This window comes from Helianthus annuus, chromosome 17 (genome assembly GCF_002127325.2).
Source record: "Helianthus annuus cultivar XRQ/B chromosome 17, HanXRQr2.0-SUNRISE, whole genome shotgun sequence".
Classification (NCBI taxonomy): Eukaryota; Viridiplantae; Streptophyta; class Magnoliopsida; order Asterales; family Asteraceae; genus Helianthus; species Helianthus annuus.
The window spans coordinates 14,147,231-14,166,759 of record NC_035449.2 but is presented as its reverse complement, the minus strand read 5'-3'; the positions used below and the strand labels follow the sequence as shown (position 1 = coordinate 14,166,759).

At 39.0% G+C, this 19,529-nt stretch overlaps 1 protein-coding gene across 1 annotated transcript; it reads right to left on the bottom strand.

Moving 5' to 3' along the window:
* Window positions 1-3,447: 3,447 nt before the first annotated feature.
* Window positions 3,448-4,428, bottom strand: LOC110923729. The gene has a single exon (XM_022167793.1). The coding sequence runs from the start codon at window positions 4,426-4,428 to the stop codon at window positions 3,448-3,450; it is 981 nt and encodes a 326-aa protein (XP_022023485.1).
* Between the last annotated feature and the right edge of the window lie 15,101 nt (window positions 4,429-19,529).

Below are 19,529 nucleotides of genomic sequence, written 5' to 3'. Positions count from 1 at the left end.
CGTTCGATCGAACCTGCTGTTCGATCGACCAGGCTATTCGATCCATTCACACCTGCTTACATTTCCACGTTACTCATTGTTGTGCTATCGAACCATTCAGGCTAACCCTACTCTCAGCGCTCCCTTCAATCCATAACCAATCACTGTGAGTATACTCGATCCCTTTTTGCTTTTAGCACTTTTGGTGTTACATACGTTGCTTATATCAAAATACAATTGATCACACTACTCAAACTATTTGAACGCTAACCAATATGCATGTATTACGTGACTAAGTGAATGCTTGTTGATTGTGTTTACACGTGGAATGCTGTCTACCTGCCTTAACGACGTAGTACTATAGTTTGGACTCAGCACTCGTTCACACGGGGGTTGTTAAGGACAATTACTTGCATGGATTACGGTGGTAATCATGTATAACGGTCAACCCACAGTCATTGGTATCGATAGATCCATGTCGATAATTAACATGCTTCGTTTTCCTCTGTGTACGTGCTAGTTATGCGTAAACTATTCGAACTCTATTATGCTATTATCAAACTTGTATGCTCACCTTTACATTATATGTATTGACTTTATTTTAACGTATGTGACAGGTGTTTAAGGTATTTGCTTGCTAGGAAAGCAAGGCTAGAATAAGTTTCTAGAAGCCCCCAACAAATAATTGTCTGCCAAGAACAAGCGTCTGGGGCATAGTTGTATGTAGATCTTGTCCTCTGGCAATACAGCCAGAAAGTCAACAGAATAGGGGTCTAGAAGCAGATAAACAATTGCTGCATTTATATTTGAATCTGAGTTGTCGGAACAGAACTATTTGTTTGGATGTTATCTGTAATAACTTGTTATTTATTCGGGATACGATATGGGACGTATCACTTTAAACTGAATTTGTATTAATAGTTGTTGTGGAAACTTCTGGACAATCTGTTTCGCTCAGTGCCATGCCCCGATGATTCCGCCATCGGTTGGGGTGTGACATCTTCGACTTTGTGAACTCGTTAGGACCGGTCTTGGCTCTCTAGGTTCCTTCAATCGTTACCAAATGCGAGAATATGACAATAAACAAAATTCTTTCGAGCATTTACGAACACCGACAACAAAACACATTTTTCACGTGCGGAAATAAATATACCGTTTTTGGCCCGTAATAGTCACATCACCGATTTTGACATTTGCACCGGTAACCGTGACTACCCCACGTTAAAAAAAATCATGTTTTTATCATCTCAATTGATCCCGCGCGCTCTCCGAACCCGTACCCAATACAAAAAAAAATCTTGTCCAAAAAAAAAAATCTTTTACTCCTGGCCAATACAAAAAAAAAATCTTGTCCACAATGATCAAAATTCTAGGTCCTGCAAATAAACTTTTAAGACCTTTTCTTCTAATCACTTGATCCATGAGTTGAAAATAATCACCAGCCCACATTTTCATTTAATTAAAGCTAAGCCTAATCTTTAACTTCGTTAACAATCATCGGCCCATCATTCTTAGTTGAGACTCCATCGACCCACAACCCACATAACATGTCTGATGACGTTTTGTAGAGGTAAGCAAAATTAACCAATCATCAATGGGGCCATGTGAATAATAAATCCTTGCAATATTGAATGATGATTAGCTAATCAGTTGTGACATCAGGCATGGAAATGAGAACTTCATACGAGGCCCAAGCATCACTCGAAGTATCATGGAGCCCACTGATGAGGTAATTAAGTTGTCATGGGCCCCAAAACATATAAACTTCATTTACTTCATAGCATGAATCTGGTTCATTATAGTGCACATAGCTGGGCCCCAAGCAAAATCCAAACCAAACCCTTTTCAAACAAAAACGTGAATGGCCCACAAAAAAAAAAAAAAAAAAAAATTGTACCTGTTTCATCATGACCCAAAACAAGACCTACGAAGAATGATGGACTCTTCGTGGAAAGACCAGCCCAAAACCCTTTTATATAATTTCATCCCTACGATTTTCCTTCTTCTTCTTCCTCCCTATTTTAACACAAAATTTCTTCTGTGTTTTCATTCTTTTAGTTTGGACTAAGGATCCAAGACTTGTAAGAACAATCTGTAAACATTTTAATCTTTGATGTTTAACCTTAATCAATCAAGTTTGAGTATGTTTCATCTTAAATCCATGAGTCACTAAGTTTATGTATCACTTGGGGAAGATGAACCCTTAGTGACTTTTTGATTGTTCAAACCTTTTGTCCATTGGTTCTCTTTATTTATGCTTTTAGTAATAATAACAACTAAAATAACCCTCATCTATGGATTTAACTAGAATTTGACCAATTACCGGAACTAAATGCTCTTGTATCCTTGTACAATCTCAGTATCTTACCGTCGTTATACTATGCCAAAGATGGGTGCACTTGCCATCGTGTATCATAGTTAGTGCTCGCTGTTGGCCCCAAAATGGATCTTTGATCTCTAGAGCGTGATAAACAAACTTGTATAACTTGAATAATAATCGAAATACAATCTGAATGTGTGTATATGTACAACTGATTTCGAATGAGAGTGTATTTCAAATGAAATCAAATGACCCCTATTTATAGTTTTCCAACGGGTGCGAGTGAAGAGTTGTGTCTCTTTGTGAATAGACGCGTCCCTTGAATGTGTGGCTGTGATTAAACATGAAGAGGCACGTTGATTTGTAGCCACAAACTTGAACCGGTGCCACCCTTTCTTTTTCTCCTTTGGCCGATCGGTGTGTGGTGTAGGAGAGACACACCCCTTCGATTTTAGGAGGGTAGTTACAATGTTTCCTTTTGACAACTTCAGACCTTGTACTTTGTAACCGCCATGTAACCGCCGTATAACTAACTATTTAACTATATACACAATAACCCTTGTACTTAAGGATGTGTAGAGATTAAGGATTTCATTCACCCCCCTAATCTTGAACATCCTTGAGTTGTAGATCTTGAACTCCGAGTAGCTTTATCATCTCGAGTCTCCTCGGCATCTAACACTTCACATGTATCTTCTTATTCACAAACCTTGCTCCTCACGAACATTTTGCTTCACACTTGTCTTGACCGCACTTGATTTGTATCACACGAATCTTTTCTTGTGTAGTTGTCTATACACGAACTTCACCCGGTCTTGATTGACTTGCCCATTATCATATCACATGACTTGCATCCATCTCGCATAGATTTTGGATAATCTAACTCACTTAGATTTCTCTTGCGGTTGTATCACACAACAATTACTTCTTCTGACCCAGTCACAGGATACGCGCGTCTTCTCCTTGATTTATCTTCTTCACGGTTGTCTCTCACAACGAGTTCTTCATTATTGATTGCTTCCCTCACGAATTCTTCGCTTTGATCCGATCCACTCACTGGACTGTTTTGTTATACCTTTCACAGGTTATCTTCCTCCGCATCACACGGTTTTCCCTTTGATCGTTTCACACGACCAAATTCCATGTTTCTACCGCTCTTTACCGTCTAGGCACATTAGAAGTGCCGGTTCATCATCATCTTCTATTTCGACCAAGAGTGTCTCACTTTCTTTGGTTTTCTTGGTTGGGCATTCATAGGCATAGTGCCCAAGTTTCTCACATCTGTAGCAAGTGATTTTCGACTTATCTCTCATAGTCGGTGTCTCTTGCTTGCTATCATCACTTTGTGGTTTGTCGGTTCCTTCCGACTCGTAAGAGGTGTGTCCTTCACCCCTACGTTGATAATTGCCTTTCCCTCGGCCTTGTGACGGACATAATCTCCCTCGTCCATGATTTCCAACATGTTGTCCATGACCCGCATACAGAAGTTCTTCTAGATTGTTCACGGGGCTTTCCTTTTTCTTCAACTTTAACCTCTCTTCATACGTTTTTAATCTTCCGACCGCTTCTTCTAGCGTCATAGTTTCTAGATCGGAGTATTGTTCCATGGAGGCAACGATTTGAGTAAACTTATCCGGTACGCCATTTAGGAGTTTGCGTACTAGAGTCGGTTGACTCAACGTCGTTCCTACTTCAGTTGCCCGGGTAACGATACTATTAATCTTTGCGGTAAACGAATCAATAGTGTCGTCATCCTTCATTTGCAACAATTCAAATTCTGATAATAGCGTGTGCATACGCGCCTTTTGTACCCGATCAACACCAACGTGTCTTACCTTTAGATTATCCCAAATTTCCTTTGCAGTCTTACAACTTGCAACTTGCAATACAACATCTTCTGGTATTGCTTGAAACAAGTATGCAATTGCAGACTTATCTTTCTTAGTGTCTACCGTTGCATTTTCTGCTGGTTCAATCGTTTCCCATAAACCATTCGCTTCAAGAATCGTCTTGATACGAATAGCCCAAACCATATAGTTTGTTGGTTTCAGAATCGGACACTGAAACTGGGAAAGAGAACTTCCTTCCTTCTGTATTATTATCGGATTTTGTCCGGATGTTCCTGACATGACTTCTTGCCGAACAATCTTCACCTTTACTAAACTTTTACTTTCTTGGTTTCAATAAATCTCAAACCCACGATTACCCGAATCGTGTAACAATCAAACAATCAACAATCTAATTCGCACTAAACCCTGGAATCAACAATCCTAGATTCCTAACCAATAACCCCGGTTCAACCGTATCACCCTAGAACCGAACCATTAAACAAAAATTCTGAATTGAAACTTGTGAATTTAAAACGAGATTGAAAACCTGATCGCGAATCCCCTGCGATGCCTTGTGATTCCCACGCCTAGAGCCTGATGCTCTGATACGAATTGTTGGCCCCAAAATGGATCTTTGATCTCTAGAGCGTGATAAACAAACTTGTATAACTTGAATAATAATCGAAATACAATCTGAATGTGTGTATATGTACAACTGATTTCGAATGAGAGTGTATTTCAAATGAAATCAAATGACCCCTATTTATAGTTTTCCAACGGGTGCGCGAGTGAAGAGTTGTGTCTCTTTGTGAATAGACGCGTCCCTTGAATGTGTGGCTGTGATTAAACATGAAGAGGCACGTTGATTTGTAGCCACAAACTTGAACCGGTGCCACCCTTTCTTTTTCTCCTTTGGCCGATCGGTGTGTGGTGTAGGAGAGACACACCCCTTCGATTTTAGGAGGGTAGTTACAATGTTTCCTTTTGACAACTTCAGACCTTGTACTTTGTAACCGCCATGTAACCGCCGTATAACTAACTATTTAACTATATACACAATAACCCTTGTACTTAAGGATGTGTAGAGATTAAGGATTTCACTCGCATTTTATTATTAATTTAAATTGTGGAATTGTGTTAAAATTGACTATTATTTATATACCATACAAAACACGTTAAATAATTGTTTTCTTCTATTCATTACTTCTTCTACGGACACATTTCAAACCCATTAACATAAATTACTACCTTAAGGGCACTAATGGAAAATTAAATAATCGTTTATATTGAAGATGATACAACTAATTTAAGTTTTATTGTAAAGAGATTCGTGAAAACATATTTTTTTTCTTAATGAAACATACTTTCATTCAAAGAAAAGTTTTCAAGGACTAAGAAGTACCCTTTTTTGAGAAATTCTAAGTTCTTAAGCATCTATTATATTTTACACGTTGTGGGATTTGATGGACATAGTGTGTTGAAAAGGTGTATTTGGTTATCGGGTTCAATGTTTGTACGAGTCTAATCAAATTTATCATTTTTTAATGTCGTTATCCTTTCTAAGTGAAGTTACTGAAAATAGTTTTCATGTGGCAGGGAGTTTGATGGGGACGTCAAGTTTTGGACAGGGCGAAGCAAACAGGGATGAGGCCATAAGGTGGTTTGGTGTAGGCTATAACCTGAGACAAAAATGCTAGGGTAGCAACTAGGTGAAGGGGTCGCATGTCATTCATCATCTCTCAAAATCAGAAGAACAGTGAGGAAGACTACCAAAAATACACTTCCTAAACAAGGTTGGAGGAAAGTTAATACGGAAGGAAAGAATCCAACCCGGAGTCCATGGAGGTTAGGCGTACACTGCTATCTCTGTCAAGAGATTAGTCACATATCATCCATTTGCCAAGTTATAAATCTCTCTTCTGAACCCGTAGAGGGTATTTTTTAGTAAAGAGTGATGGGGGTGGTAGGAACTCTATGTTGGTTTCGACCCAAAGTATAAAAAACACATGACCGGAAATAAGGATGTGTTCAAAGTTTTTAAAAGCCATTTTGGAATAACCAAAAACAAGAAAACTAAAGATTTTTCTTTTATACATGGGGTTGGTGAATGTATGGTTTTGTTAATGCACTTTTGGTGATAAGTGCAAGTCTTCCAATATTTAGGGTCTTTATTGTACAAATGCCAATAGTTAGTCCCAAGAAGTTCCTAGGGAGAGCTCTTGGTCAGAGTTTTATGGAAACTTAGTCCCAAGAAGTTCCTAGGGACAATTTGTCCCAAGAAGTTCCTAGGGACAACTTGTCCAAGGTTTGCAAGGGTTTTTGTTTAGTCAGAGTTTTGTTTAGATATAGCTTTTGTCTGAGTTTTGTGGTAAAAGCTCTGAGCTTTGTGCTATTTGTTTTGTCCGAGCTTTCTAGTTAGTCTTGAAAGTCCGAGTTTCACCTTGTATATATAACTTTATATGGAATAGACAAGGTAACGATTTCTGTGTGAATTTCTGTGCCCTAATCATTGTGTTTTGTCTGGCGGCGCTTTGTGTGAGTGACGTCATTCATCTTCATCAAGAATACTCAGTGTATTCTTGATTTCTCTCTCAAATCCTTGCATTCTTGTTATCATCTACAGTGGTTGATCATCAGGTGGATTCCGCACACCTTTTGGTTGCTTTAGCTGAGTGAGATCTTGGATTAGGAGGCCTTACAAGTGGTATCAGAGCAGTGTGCTCATACTACTGTAGGTGTTCTTAGTTTGAAGGTTTTGGTGAGATTAGTTCATACTTTGATAGGGTTTAGTGAGATTTTAGTGAGTTTTTGTGTGTTATTCATGATTCTTCATTCATTTCTAGTGTTTGGATGATGGATTTTGAGTAGTTTAGTGAGTTTTTAGTGTTTTCTTCATCTGGGTTTTACAGGGGTTTTTGTTCTTGTTCATACAGAGCCTTGAAGGAGATAAAGATTCTGAGTTTTGATCTTTGGAAGCTTGGTCCGTGGTTTACACTTTGTGTTTGTGTCTCCGGGGTATTGTTGAACCAGTGTGTAGTCACATTGGGGAGATACTCCGAAGATTGGTTCCTTCTGAGTTTTGAGACTTGTCTGAGTTTCAATTCATTCAGTCTGAGCTTTCTCCTAGTCTGAGTTTTCCTTTTAGAGTTATTAGAGTCTGAGTTTCTCCTTTAGCTTTGTCCGAATTTCTTTTTTTTAGGTAAATTAGTGTCTGAGTTTCAGTCTTGTCCGAATTTTCATCTAGTATTCAAGTCCGAGTTTGATTTAATATATATAGAGCCCGAGTTTTTAAGATAACTTTGAGTCCGAGTTTGTTTGATATAATTTAAGTCCGACCTCTTAGAATATCTAGTAGTCCGAGTTTTTGATTTAATTCAAGTCCGACCTTTTAATATACATAGAGAGTCCGAGTTTCTTAATTATATTATATTGTCCGACCTTTATTAGTTGTCCGAGTACTTTTCTTATTTCTTATTAAGATATCCTTGAGTCCGAGTCCGAGTTATAGAATATATTTAGAGTCAGAGTTTTTTAAATGATATATTGAGTCCGAGGTTGTTATATTGAGTCCGAGGTTGTTCTTATTCCAATTATAGTGTCCGAGTTTGTTTTTATCATATGAGTCCGAGTTATTGATCTTTTTTGTGTCAGAGTTTTGTTTTTCTTTGAAGTCCGACTTTTATTCTAGTCCCTTGGTCCGAGTTTCATTGAAGTATCTAGTCCGATCTTTATCTTTATTAAAGGGAGTCCGAATTTTATTAGCTATAGTAGGTCCAAGTTTAGTTCTTTATAGTAGGTCCGAGTTTAGTTCATTATTACAGGTCCGAGTTTCTTAGTTCTTCATTGAGTCCGAGTTATATAGTATATTTAGAGTCCGAGTTTGTTAAGCGATGTATTGTGTCCGAATTGTTTTGTTTTTAAGTCGAGTCCGAGGTTTGAGTGTCTAGTAGGGTCCGAATTATTATAGTTAGTTTAGTCCGAGTTCTATCTAGTTTCTATTTGTCCGAGTTCTTTAATATATTATATAGTCCGATTTTTTTTTTGGTTTAGAATCTGTCCGAAATTTTTCAATCTCTTAGGGTGTCTGAGGTTAAACTTCTAACAGTGTAGTCCGAGTTCTTTTGCTTGTGTTCTGTTTCAGGTTTCTGTGATCCGGGGTTCACACGCTGACTAAAGCTCACTTCACTGCTTGGAAGTTCTCTGTTGTTTCCTAAAAATGGCAAACAACAATCTGACTACAATGGTGCAAAACCTCAAGCACAATGCTGAGGTAGGAAGTAACGACAAACCTCCTTTGTTGATCAACGAACTTGATTTTCCTGAGTGGAAGGAGCGTTTCGAAAGGTATGTTCGAGCAAAAGACATCAAAATCTGGTTGTGTATCGTTAAAGGATGTGGAGCTACTCCAGTACGTACGTTGACGATTGATACGTATCTGGCTCTCACGGACGATCAGAAGAAATTTTATGACTGTGAAGAGAAAGCTATGTCAATGATAACGATGGCAATGACACAATCTATACTTCATACGTTCCGTAAGAGAAATAGCTCAAAGGAATTGTGGGATAGTATGATTCAGCGTTATGAAGGAAACGAAATGTACAAGAAACGACGTCTCGAACGTTTGAAGACTCAATTCGTTGTGTTCAAGGCGTTGAAGAATGAATCATTTGATGACACTGTGAATCGATTTTATCATCTGCTGAGCGAACTTGATAGAAGTAAAGAGGGTATCTACACTGAATTCGAGAAGGTTGAGAAGTTTCTGAATTGTCTTTCGAGAGAATGGAATATGTACACCGCTTTGATCAGAGAGGGTGTTCTCTACGAAGAGCTTACATTGGAAGAAGCTGTTCAGAAGCTGAGGGGTTACGCTTGGAATATGGAAGATCAAGCATCTGATTTCGAGAAGATCCAAGATCCTCAGTTGTATAAGGCTTCGAAACCAACGGATAAGGGTAGTAATGGTGGAGTCGGTGTTGCTTTGTATTCGGAAAATGAAGTTCCTGCAAGTGAACACGCGTTCATAAGCAACAATGACAGTTCAGGTGGAACAAACAATTCAAATCATGGGATGTACTCTTCTAGTGGAGCTCAGAAATCTCAAGGAACAAGCCTGAACATTCCTAAGATAGATGCAAGCTGTTTAAAGATGATTGAAGAAAACATGAGTCTGTTGGCGTCCTTCATGACTGCCTACGAGAACTTCTGTCTTGGAAAGCTCGTTGAACCGTCAAGTCTTGATGAAGACTTCGATCAGATAGATCAAGACGAGATGGAAGAACTTGATCTACAACTCAATATGGCATTGTTAGTCCGTAGAGCGAAGAAGTTTCTGCTGAAGACGGGTAGGAAGTTCATAGGAGGTCAGACAAAGACTCGAATGGGAGTCGACATGTCAAAAGTAAAGTGTTACAACTGCGGGATCTACGGGCATTTCGCACGTGATTGTCGAAAGCCGAAGATGGAAAGATCTGACAGAGACAACAACTCCCGAGGAAACAATTCAAGACCTCAATACAATGCATCAAATGCTACCTCCAACTCAAGTGCTCGTTCAAGTGGGTCTGAAAATACCACATCTTCGACAAACAATGCTATGGTGGCTCAACCTTTACAGAGTGTGACTGAGCCTTATGACTGGGGTTGTGCTTTGGAAGACATCTCAGGAGCTATTGTGTCACAAGCTTTCATAGCTGAAATTGTGAACGAAGAAGTGTTTGAAGAGGTTGTTGAAGAGACAAGCATTGAGGAGCTTGCAGTTGTAGCTGAAGTTCTTGGGGAAGAGTTGGATTCGGGAAATGTTACTGAGAATGAAAGTCCTTCGATCGAAGAGACTGTTGAGAAGCCTAGCAAGACAGAAGATGGAGAAAAAGGAGAACGCTTTGAATTCAACATCTCCACAGCTGAAATGCAGCAATTTGCGGATGCAGAAGCTAAAAGGTTGGAAGAAAATTCCGTAGAAAACGAGGCTTGTGCATTCATGGCTGGCATTGAGGTAAAATCATCTTCTGTAGATAAGCGATGTGCTAGATGTGTTGAGTTTGTGACTAAGATTGATAGATATGCACTTCATAACACAAACTTAATTGCAGATTTAGAAAAATCCAGAGAACTCATTGTGGTTTTGTCTAATTCGGATAAAGAACACCGAATTAAGATAAAAGCGCTGAAGAATGATATCTCTGAATTTGAGAGACTTGTGGCTAAGGGAAATCTTAAAAATCAGGAATTAAAATCTGAACTTGAAACAAGTCAAAATTCTGTTTTAGAAAAGAACAAAATCATTTTGGAAAAAGATAATCTGATTTTGGAATTGCAACGAAAGATTGAAAAGTTTAGGGATTCATCTGAAGTGATGAATTTTTGTATTAACAGCCAACGTCTCAAAGAATCTGAGGAAGAAATGTTTGGCATTGGTTATACCAAGGTGCCTCCTCCGGTAAACCATAACTATACATCGATGCCAAGCATAGATCCTGAATTGGCAAACTTTGTGCCAACGACTCCTCTGACAGTTGAACCTCAAAGTGAGTCAGAATCTGAGCCAGATGAAGTTACAGACTCAGATCAGTCAAAGAAGAGTGGCATTTCTAAGAAAAATGAAGTGAACCTTGAAAACATTGAAAATTTGATAAGCAACAAGATTTTGGAAATTTTCAATCAAGTTCAAAATGAAAAATCAAAACCAAAGTCACGTGGGAAAAATAAAAAGGCTTTGAAAAATGTCCCTAAAACCGAGTTTGTTAAAGGGGAGGATTTTATCAAAGAGGAAGTAAAATTGAAACAGGTTCCAACTCACAGTTTGTGAACCAAATTTTGAAAAATCCCACCAATGCCTCTTCATCTTCGACCGATCATGAGGAACGTCCGAAGAACGCTGCGAAAATTCGCAAATGCTACAAGTGTCGTGGGAAAGGACACTTAGCAGCAGACTGTCCAGATGACAGGGGTAAATCACTTGTTGATCCTGATCAAAAGAAACCTTTTGTTGACAAACCACAAAATGAATCAGTTAATGTTGAAAAGAAAAATGGTAAAAATCAAAAGGTTGAGAAAAACAAAGTGATTAAACAAGAAGTAAAACCAGCTATTAAACCAAATGTTAAATCACAACAAAATCAGGATCAAGAAGAGAAACCCACTGTTATTAACCGTGGGGACAGATAAGAAAATGTACCTCAAAGACATGATACTCGTGAGAAAACCCCTCACAGACGACAAAATCATGTCACCTTTCAAGGAGTTGAGAATGACAAACGTTCTGGAGGTTCGAACAACAACTATGCTAGACCTCATGCATAGAACAGATTCGTGAATGATCGAAATGCGTCACACCCCGATTTCTAAATCAAAGACCGCATTCGGATAATCATCCACGATCATTCTCAAGACACGAAGATGCTCCTAGATTTGGTAGGAATTTTGAGCCTCCCAGGAATCAAAATTACAATTACCAAAACTATGGAAGCCGAGGGTATGGAAACTCTGGTTATACCAACAGATCGTCAACTCCGTACAATCCACGATTTGCGGGGACTCATTCCAACAATTTCCGAAATGGAAATGGTGGACACAGAGGCGATGATGGTTATTTCAAAGAGTTTTCTTATGTTGACGAATCAGGACGACCCAAGACCATCATGGCTTGGGTCCCACACTCTAACTAAATTTTTGTTGGGGAGTGTAGGAGCAGCTGAAGAGGGCTATCTATATTTGGTATATCGATAGTGACTGTTCCAGACACATGACAGGAAATAAAGAATTATTGAACAATTTTAAACAATTTCGTGGTGGTTATGTGAATTTTGCCGGTGAAAAGGGTGGTTACATCACCGGTGAAGGCTCTGTGTCAAATGGAAAAATCACGCTGCATAAAGTGAAATATGTTGAAGAACTGAAGAATAACTTGATGTCGGTTTCTCAAATCTGTGATAACAAGTACACGATGCTGTTCACTGATAAAGCTTGCTTCGTTTTGCGTCCGGGATTTGTTGTTCCTGAAGATTGGATCGTTATGAGGGCTCCAAGGGTGAATAACACATATGTCATGGACATGCGCCCGTTGGTTAACTCATCTGCTCCAGTGACTTGTCTACTTTCAAAGGCGACTGAAGATCAATCGTATCTCTGGCATAGGAGAATGGGCCACGTGCATCTGCGAAAAATGAACCACTTAGTGAAAAACAACTTGGTGTTGGGGGTTCCTTTACGTAGTTTCAATATGCACAACAAATGTGAATCATGTGAAAAAGGAAAAATCAAACGAAAGCCTCATAAACCGAAAACAGTTAACTCAATCCAAAAACCACTTGAGTTGCTTCACATGGATCTTTTCGGCCCGATCCATGTTGCTAGCATTGGTGGTATGTCTTATTGCTTAGTTGTCACTGACGATTTCTCACGTTACTCATGGGTATTTTTCTTAAAAACAAAGGATCAAACCGCTGGTATTTTAAGAGACTTATTCAAACAACTTGAGAAAAATTATTCACTTCCTATTAAGAAAATCCGAAGTGACAACGGCACTGAGTTTAAAAATCAGTATATGGATGAGTTATGTCGGGAAATGGGAATAATTCATCAGTTCAGCGCTCCATATGTTCCTCAACAGAACGGAGTTGCAGAACGGAAGAATCGTACCCTGATTGAGGCGGCCCGCACTATGCTTTCTGAATCAAAATTGCCAATTTTCTTCTGGGCCGAGGCGGTGAACACTGCATGTTATGTGTTAAATCATGTGCTTACTGTCAAAAGAGAAGATAAAACTTGTTATGAATTACTTGAAAACAGGAAATCGAACCTATCTGGTTTTCAGCCTTTTGGGATTAAGTGTGTTATCAAACGCACCAAAGATACTCCGAAAATGGGGGAAGTTGGTGAAATTGGGTTCTTTTTGGGTTATGCCAATGGAACTCCAAACAAACGCGTTTATAACATCAAGAAGCGAACAGTGGATATCGTGTTTGATATAACTCCTTTGAGTTTCGATCCTCCACCGTCCGAATTCGGTCCCAAAAGCGGCTATGATTATGATAAATTATTTGATTCATTTGATCTTCCTGATGTTTCAGAAGAAGATTCGGAGGTTGTATACACACATCTTGTGAACAAAGATGAAGTGGATGCGAGCTGGAGAGCAAGTATTCCAACTAATGTGTCTTCGAGTGTTCTAGTCGCTGATTCTTCGACCGTAAATGACGTTGTTGCTGAGCAGATCCCCAATGCAGCTGCTCAAACTACAAGTGGAGATCTATACGTTGACTTTTCAGCATATCCAAATGTTGATGCGTCTTCTGGTAATGGTGGAGCTTCTAGCAGTAATGCAAATGCTGAGGGGGAGATTCAATCAAATTTGGGAAACAATCTTCAAACTCCTGCAATCCCAGTTCCAAGAACAAATATTCATCATCCTGTTGATAATATTATTGGGAATCCGACTGCGGGAGTGCAAACGCGAAGGAGTATTTCAGAAATGCAATGTCTGTTCTCTGCTATCAAGAAAGAAGAAATCTACAATCTTAGCCTGCATGAATGTTTTATCTCTCAGATAGAGCCGAAGAACTATCAAATGGCTCTGAAGGATAATTCTTGGTGTGAGGCGATGCAAGAAGAGTTAGCTCAGTTCGACAAGTTAAAGGTGTGGAATTTGGTCGATCTTCCAAAGGGCCAGCATGCAATCAACACGAAATGGGTTTTCAAGTGCAAGAAAGACGATAAGGGTGTCGTGGTCCGAAACAAAGCACGGTTGGTTGTTCAAGGCTTCAATCAGGAAGAAGGGATTGATTATACAGAAGTTTATGCACCGGTGGCAAGACTGGAAGCTATTCGTTTGTTTCTAGCCTTTGCTGCACACATGCGCATCAAAGTCTATCAGTTAGATGTGAAAAGCGCCTTCCTTTACGGGAAATTGCATGAAACTGTGTATGTGTCCCAACCGCCGGGTTTCGAAGCTCCAGGGTTAGACAACAAGGTCTATTTGTTGGACAAGGCTCTCTATGGTCTCCATCAGGCTCCTCGAGCATGGTACGAGACGTTGTCAAAGCATCTATTGGAGCATGGGTTCTCGCGTGGTGCAATCGACTCCACACTGTTCATCTTGAAGAAAGGGGGAGATTTTCTGATCGTGCAAATTTACGTTGATGACATAATCTTTGGTTCTTCAAATGAAGAGTTGTGTCGAGAGTTTGAGAAGGTGATGAAGTCAAAGTTTGAAATGAGCGCGATGGGCGAGTTATCTTTCTTCTTAGGTCTTCAAGTGAGTCAAGAAAAAACCGGGACGTATGTGCATCAGACAAAGTATGTCCACGAGATTCTCAAGAGATTTGGACTGGAAGATAGCTTACCCGATGACACGCCTTTACCAACAAATCTCAAGCTTTCACCCGATGATGAGAAAGATCCTGAAGTGGATCCGACTCTATATCGAGCAATGATAGGTTCATTGATGTATCTTACTGCTTCACGACCAGATATTATGTTCTCTGTTTGTTTGTGTGCTAGGTACCAATCAACTCCGAAGGAGTCGCACTTGAAAGCTGTCAAGCGTATTTTCAGATATCTGAAAGGAACGCCTAAGCTTGGATTGTGGTATCCAGCTGAAGGTGGTCTCGATTTGATGGCGTATGCTGACGCTGACTTCGGAGGGTGCCGGATGAACAGAAAGTCAACCTCTGGTGGCGCACAACTTCTTGGAAACCGTCTTGTCTCTTGGCAATGCAAAAAGCAAGTTGCCGTTTCTCTATCCACGTGCGAGGCCGAGTACATTGCTGCTTCAAGCTGTTGTGCTCAGGTTTTGTGGATTCAGCAGCAAATGAGGGACTACGGTTTGAATTTTACTCGAACTCCTATCCTTGTCGATAATAACTCTGCCATTTCCATAACAAACAATCCGGTAAATCACTCACGCACTAAGCACATAGATGTTAGGCATCACTTTATTCGCGACTGTGCTGAGAAGGGATTAATAGAAGTGGTTAGGGTAGACACCTTGGATAATCTTGCTGACCTGTTTACGAAAACTTTCGATCGGACAAGATTTGAAAATCTGGTCCGAATGATTGGCATGATCAACCCAGAGTAAAATGCTTTCTAAACTCGCATAGAAACTTTAGTTTATCTTTTCTGTATAGTTCTTACCGCTTTCGAAAAATTGAAAAACTACAAAAATATTTTACTTAGTTGTAGGATAAATTTCAGAAAAATACAAAAACATTTGAAAAATCTAAAATGAAGTCGTGTTGAGATATAAGGGAAATGATAGTACATCGGTTAGTCGTATCTGGTGCAGGACTATGGTTATATGCATAAAATTAACCGTTAACTGTGACAGCTTCATTATACGTTGCTTCGGTAGGTTTTACGCGCAAATAAGAACCTGTCTTTGGTATATAAACATAATGAACTGCGTAACTCGTGTGGCGCATCTCTCGGATATATGGTCTTGGTACCGTAATTTCGTTTGATAGATTGCCGAGGTTCTGAGATACGTGGTCTTTATACTGTTTATCATCTGGGTATCATGGTTGCTTCTCTTACCGGAAAATAACGGGGACGCAAGTCTAGATCTTCCATGATACCATACATACGTGTAAATATCTTCAAAACATGATGCATCCGACCCAAATAAGTGATAAACAATCACATGTCCCACAAAATCTTGCGGGAGTCAAGTTTATCTTCAATAAGTGATTCTATCACAAATGACTTGCTCCTGTGCCCTTTGCATCTGAAATCCAAATAAGTGAGTATCTCACATTAGCTTATACGTCAAAAACAGATGATAAATGGTATATTCACCAGTAAGATGATCTCTCGCGTATACCTTGATACGGGAGTATATTCTGAGGTGGGTAAACATAGTTACTGTCAGCTTAATACACTTAATTCCATATCTCGAAAACAGTGTTCGAAAGCGTGCTAAAACTTAAGTGGACCACAATACCGTTGAACGTCTTGAACTGTCAACATCGTTCTAAAAGATTAAAGATAAAATGCTATGGTTCTTGTGTTAGGTACTGACAGAAAAACCGATATGATTCCTTTGCTCCGATTTCACAAAAAGAAATTTAGTGTAAATACGTTCTAGGTTTAATTTCCATTTCAGTCAAAAATTGAAAAACAACAAAAAGATTTTGCTTTCTTGTTTCTATGTGCGAGTTATCATATTAAGTATACTCTAGGGTTGTGAAAATAGTTTAAATAAGTTATTAAATATTGATTGTTTAATGTTTCAACTGTTCATTCTGGGTATTAGAATTTATTTTTGGGATTATTTTTGGGATTCAGGTTTGGGCCGATGTCTCCAGGGTCAAGTTTCTTAATTCTGGGTTAAGTGTTTCAGGTCTGGATCGTTCATCTCAAGATGGAAGATTTGGAGAAGCTGTGTGCGTTTGGATCGTGCATCTCAAGACTGGGGAAGCAGTGATTTCTGAAAAGAAAGTGACGGTTGAGATTGCTAAAGTGCTGGATCTGATTTGGCTTGCCAACTTAAGGGAAACACATCTGAAAAGACTTCGACGCCTGCCTCTAAAATACAATGAAGAAGATCGTGTTCTAGCTGACCAGTTCATCAAGGTGGTTCAGTTCTGTGTGAAGAACAAGGTCTGGGCAGGAAGCAGTTCTCGAAGAAAGGATGAAGATCTCAAGTCCAATGAAGACCATGCACTGATCAAGGGGGAGTTTGTTAATGCACCTAGGTGATAAGTGCATGACTCCCATGTTACCAATGAAAGGATGAAGATCTAAAGACCAATGAAGACCATGCACTGATCAAGGGGGAGTTTGTTAATGCACTTTTGGTGATAAGTGCAAGTCTTCCAATATTTAGGGTCTTTATTGTACAAATGCCAATAGTTAGTCCCAAGAAGTTCCTAGGGAGAGCTCTTGGTCAGAGTTTTATGGAAACTTAGTCCCAAGAAGTTCCTAGGGACAATTTGTCCCAAGAAGTTCCTAGGGACAACTTGTCCAAGGTTTGCAAGGGTTTTTGTTTAGTCAGAGTTTTGTTTAGATATAGCTTTTGTCTGAGTTTTGTGGTAAAAGCTCTGAGCTTTGTGCTATTTGTTTTGTCCGAGCTTTCTAGTTAGTCTTGAAAGTCCGAGTTTCACCTTGTATATATAACTTTATATGGAATAGACAAGGTAACGATTTCTGTGTGAATTTCTGTGCCCTAATCATTGTGTTTTGTCTGGCGGCGCTTTGTGTGAGTGACGTCATTCATCTTCATCAAGAATACTCAGTGTATTCTTGATTTCTCTCTCAAATCCTTGCATTCTTGTTATCATCTACAGTGGTTGATCATCAGGTGGATTCCGCACACCTTTTGGTTGCTTTAGCTGAGTGAGATCTTGGATTAGGAGGCCTTACAGGTTTCCGTTGATGATAAATCAAAGAGAATTCCTTGTGTTAATTATGTTCCTACTATGGAAAGGGATGTTCTAAGTTTAGAACAACCACTATAACAAGGAATTGAAGTTATCATGGATGGGGAGAAATGTTCTTTGAGAAGAATGTTTAATGGAAAATCCAAGGGTCATGATGTGTTTAGTGAAAACTCAGAAATAGAACTTAAACAAGGTTACTTGGAAAAGTTTTATGAAAATATTGATGTCATAACTACCTATCTAAAGGAAAAAGAGAAATTAAAAACATATCTTAAAAGTTTTTATGAGAAGAAGTTTCAAAAGGACAGTGAAAGGAAATTCCTAAAGATGACCATGGTGTGGTTAAGGAAGGAACATTGAGTAGTAAGATTGAATTTGTTGGAATAGTTTATGTTAAAAGGAAAAAAAATGACATTGATGTTTTATTTAATGAGTAGTGTAAAAGTTTGTGAAACGGAAACGAAGATAAAACAATGAAAGCTGTATGAATTTCGTACAATTGGTGAAACTGCACGAGATTTTGATGAGACATTAAATTGGATTCAAGATGGTGTTTACAAAATGGTTGAAGTGGTTTGTACAAGACTATCTCGGTATTCTCAAGATAGAGAAAATACCTCTACGTGTGTTGTTTGGTGAAAAGGTATTTGTTAGAATTATAAACGATTGTGGTAGGTATGGGCGGTTTCAATGAAGTTACAAAGGAAGGCTTATGGAAAATGGTGGCTTTCAAACTTGGCCACGTTGAAGACGATGATGAAGCTTTAAAAATAACTTATATTAAATATCATGATCTATTTGAAAGGATTTTCCATGTTATGAGGAGTAGGGTCAAACTGAGAGAGAAGGACGTAATGATTCTCAAAGCTTGTGAAGAAAACGAGATTATGGCAAAGGTAGCAAAAGGCAAAGCGATATGGGAAAAGTGAAATGTTAGTGCGGAAAGAAAATGGCCAAAAGGTTGCGGTCCCCTAAACCTTGATGTAACGATGGATGTTCAAGACTCACTTCAGGCAAGTCAAAGTGAGAGCGAACCTGATGAGGAGGACTCGGATGAAGACTTGGTAATCGTTGATGACGCCACATGTGGCATGGCTTGAAGTTTAAAGATTGAAGCCTTGTTTTGTGATCAAGGGGGTGAATGAATATATATAATCACACAAACCGCGTTTGGGCTTGCTATGTTTTATTTTATCTTAGTATCATGGGTCAAACTATTTATGTTTTACATTTATGTATTGGCTTGGAGGCCACAACATTTGGGTCGGATTTGTTTTTGTAAGTCCATTAGGGTAAACTGGAGTGGAACGTTGCATGGGATAGAAATTGTAAACAAATGGTGGGATGCTATAGTCGTGACACTTCACTCCAAATAAATAGAAGTGAAAGAATGATATCATGTTCTTTATTCCACGATCAAGCATAATAGTTTTGTTCACATCATTCTTGTTTTCAACTAATTTCGATTGTAGAGTTTTTGTGGTTGTTCAATCCGTTTGTTTATGTATCGACAAGTATGGAAAACATTGTGATCAATGTGACCTCCATCCGGAAGATGGTTCATGGGATCATCTGGGTTCATGCAAAGCAAACAGTATCTACCGATACCGTGATGAACAGAACTGATATCGTCCAACCAAAATCGGTACCACATTGATTCCGACTGAACAACATCGGTATCAGTAATGGTTTTCAATAAATGTAAAACACGTGTCCATTGATATCCTTTTGGACATATATTACGATTTTTTTGTGGGTTTTATCTTTTGGTTGCTCTACCGAGTGACGATATCGCACTGACAGCGTAATGAATTGAACTGCAACCGACCGAATTCCCGCCGTAACACGCCAGGAAATTCCACTAGTTATCCTCTAAAATTACGTCCCATGAAAAGTCCTAGAATTCGTTCAAAATTTCCTATGATGCACTTGCCTTAGACGGTTTACAATAGTCATTTAAATGAAAACTAAATTAGTACTTTGATTGTTAAATATTGTCTTAATAAATCAACGAAAGTT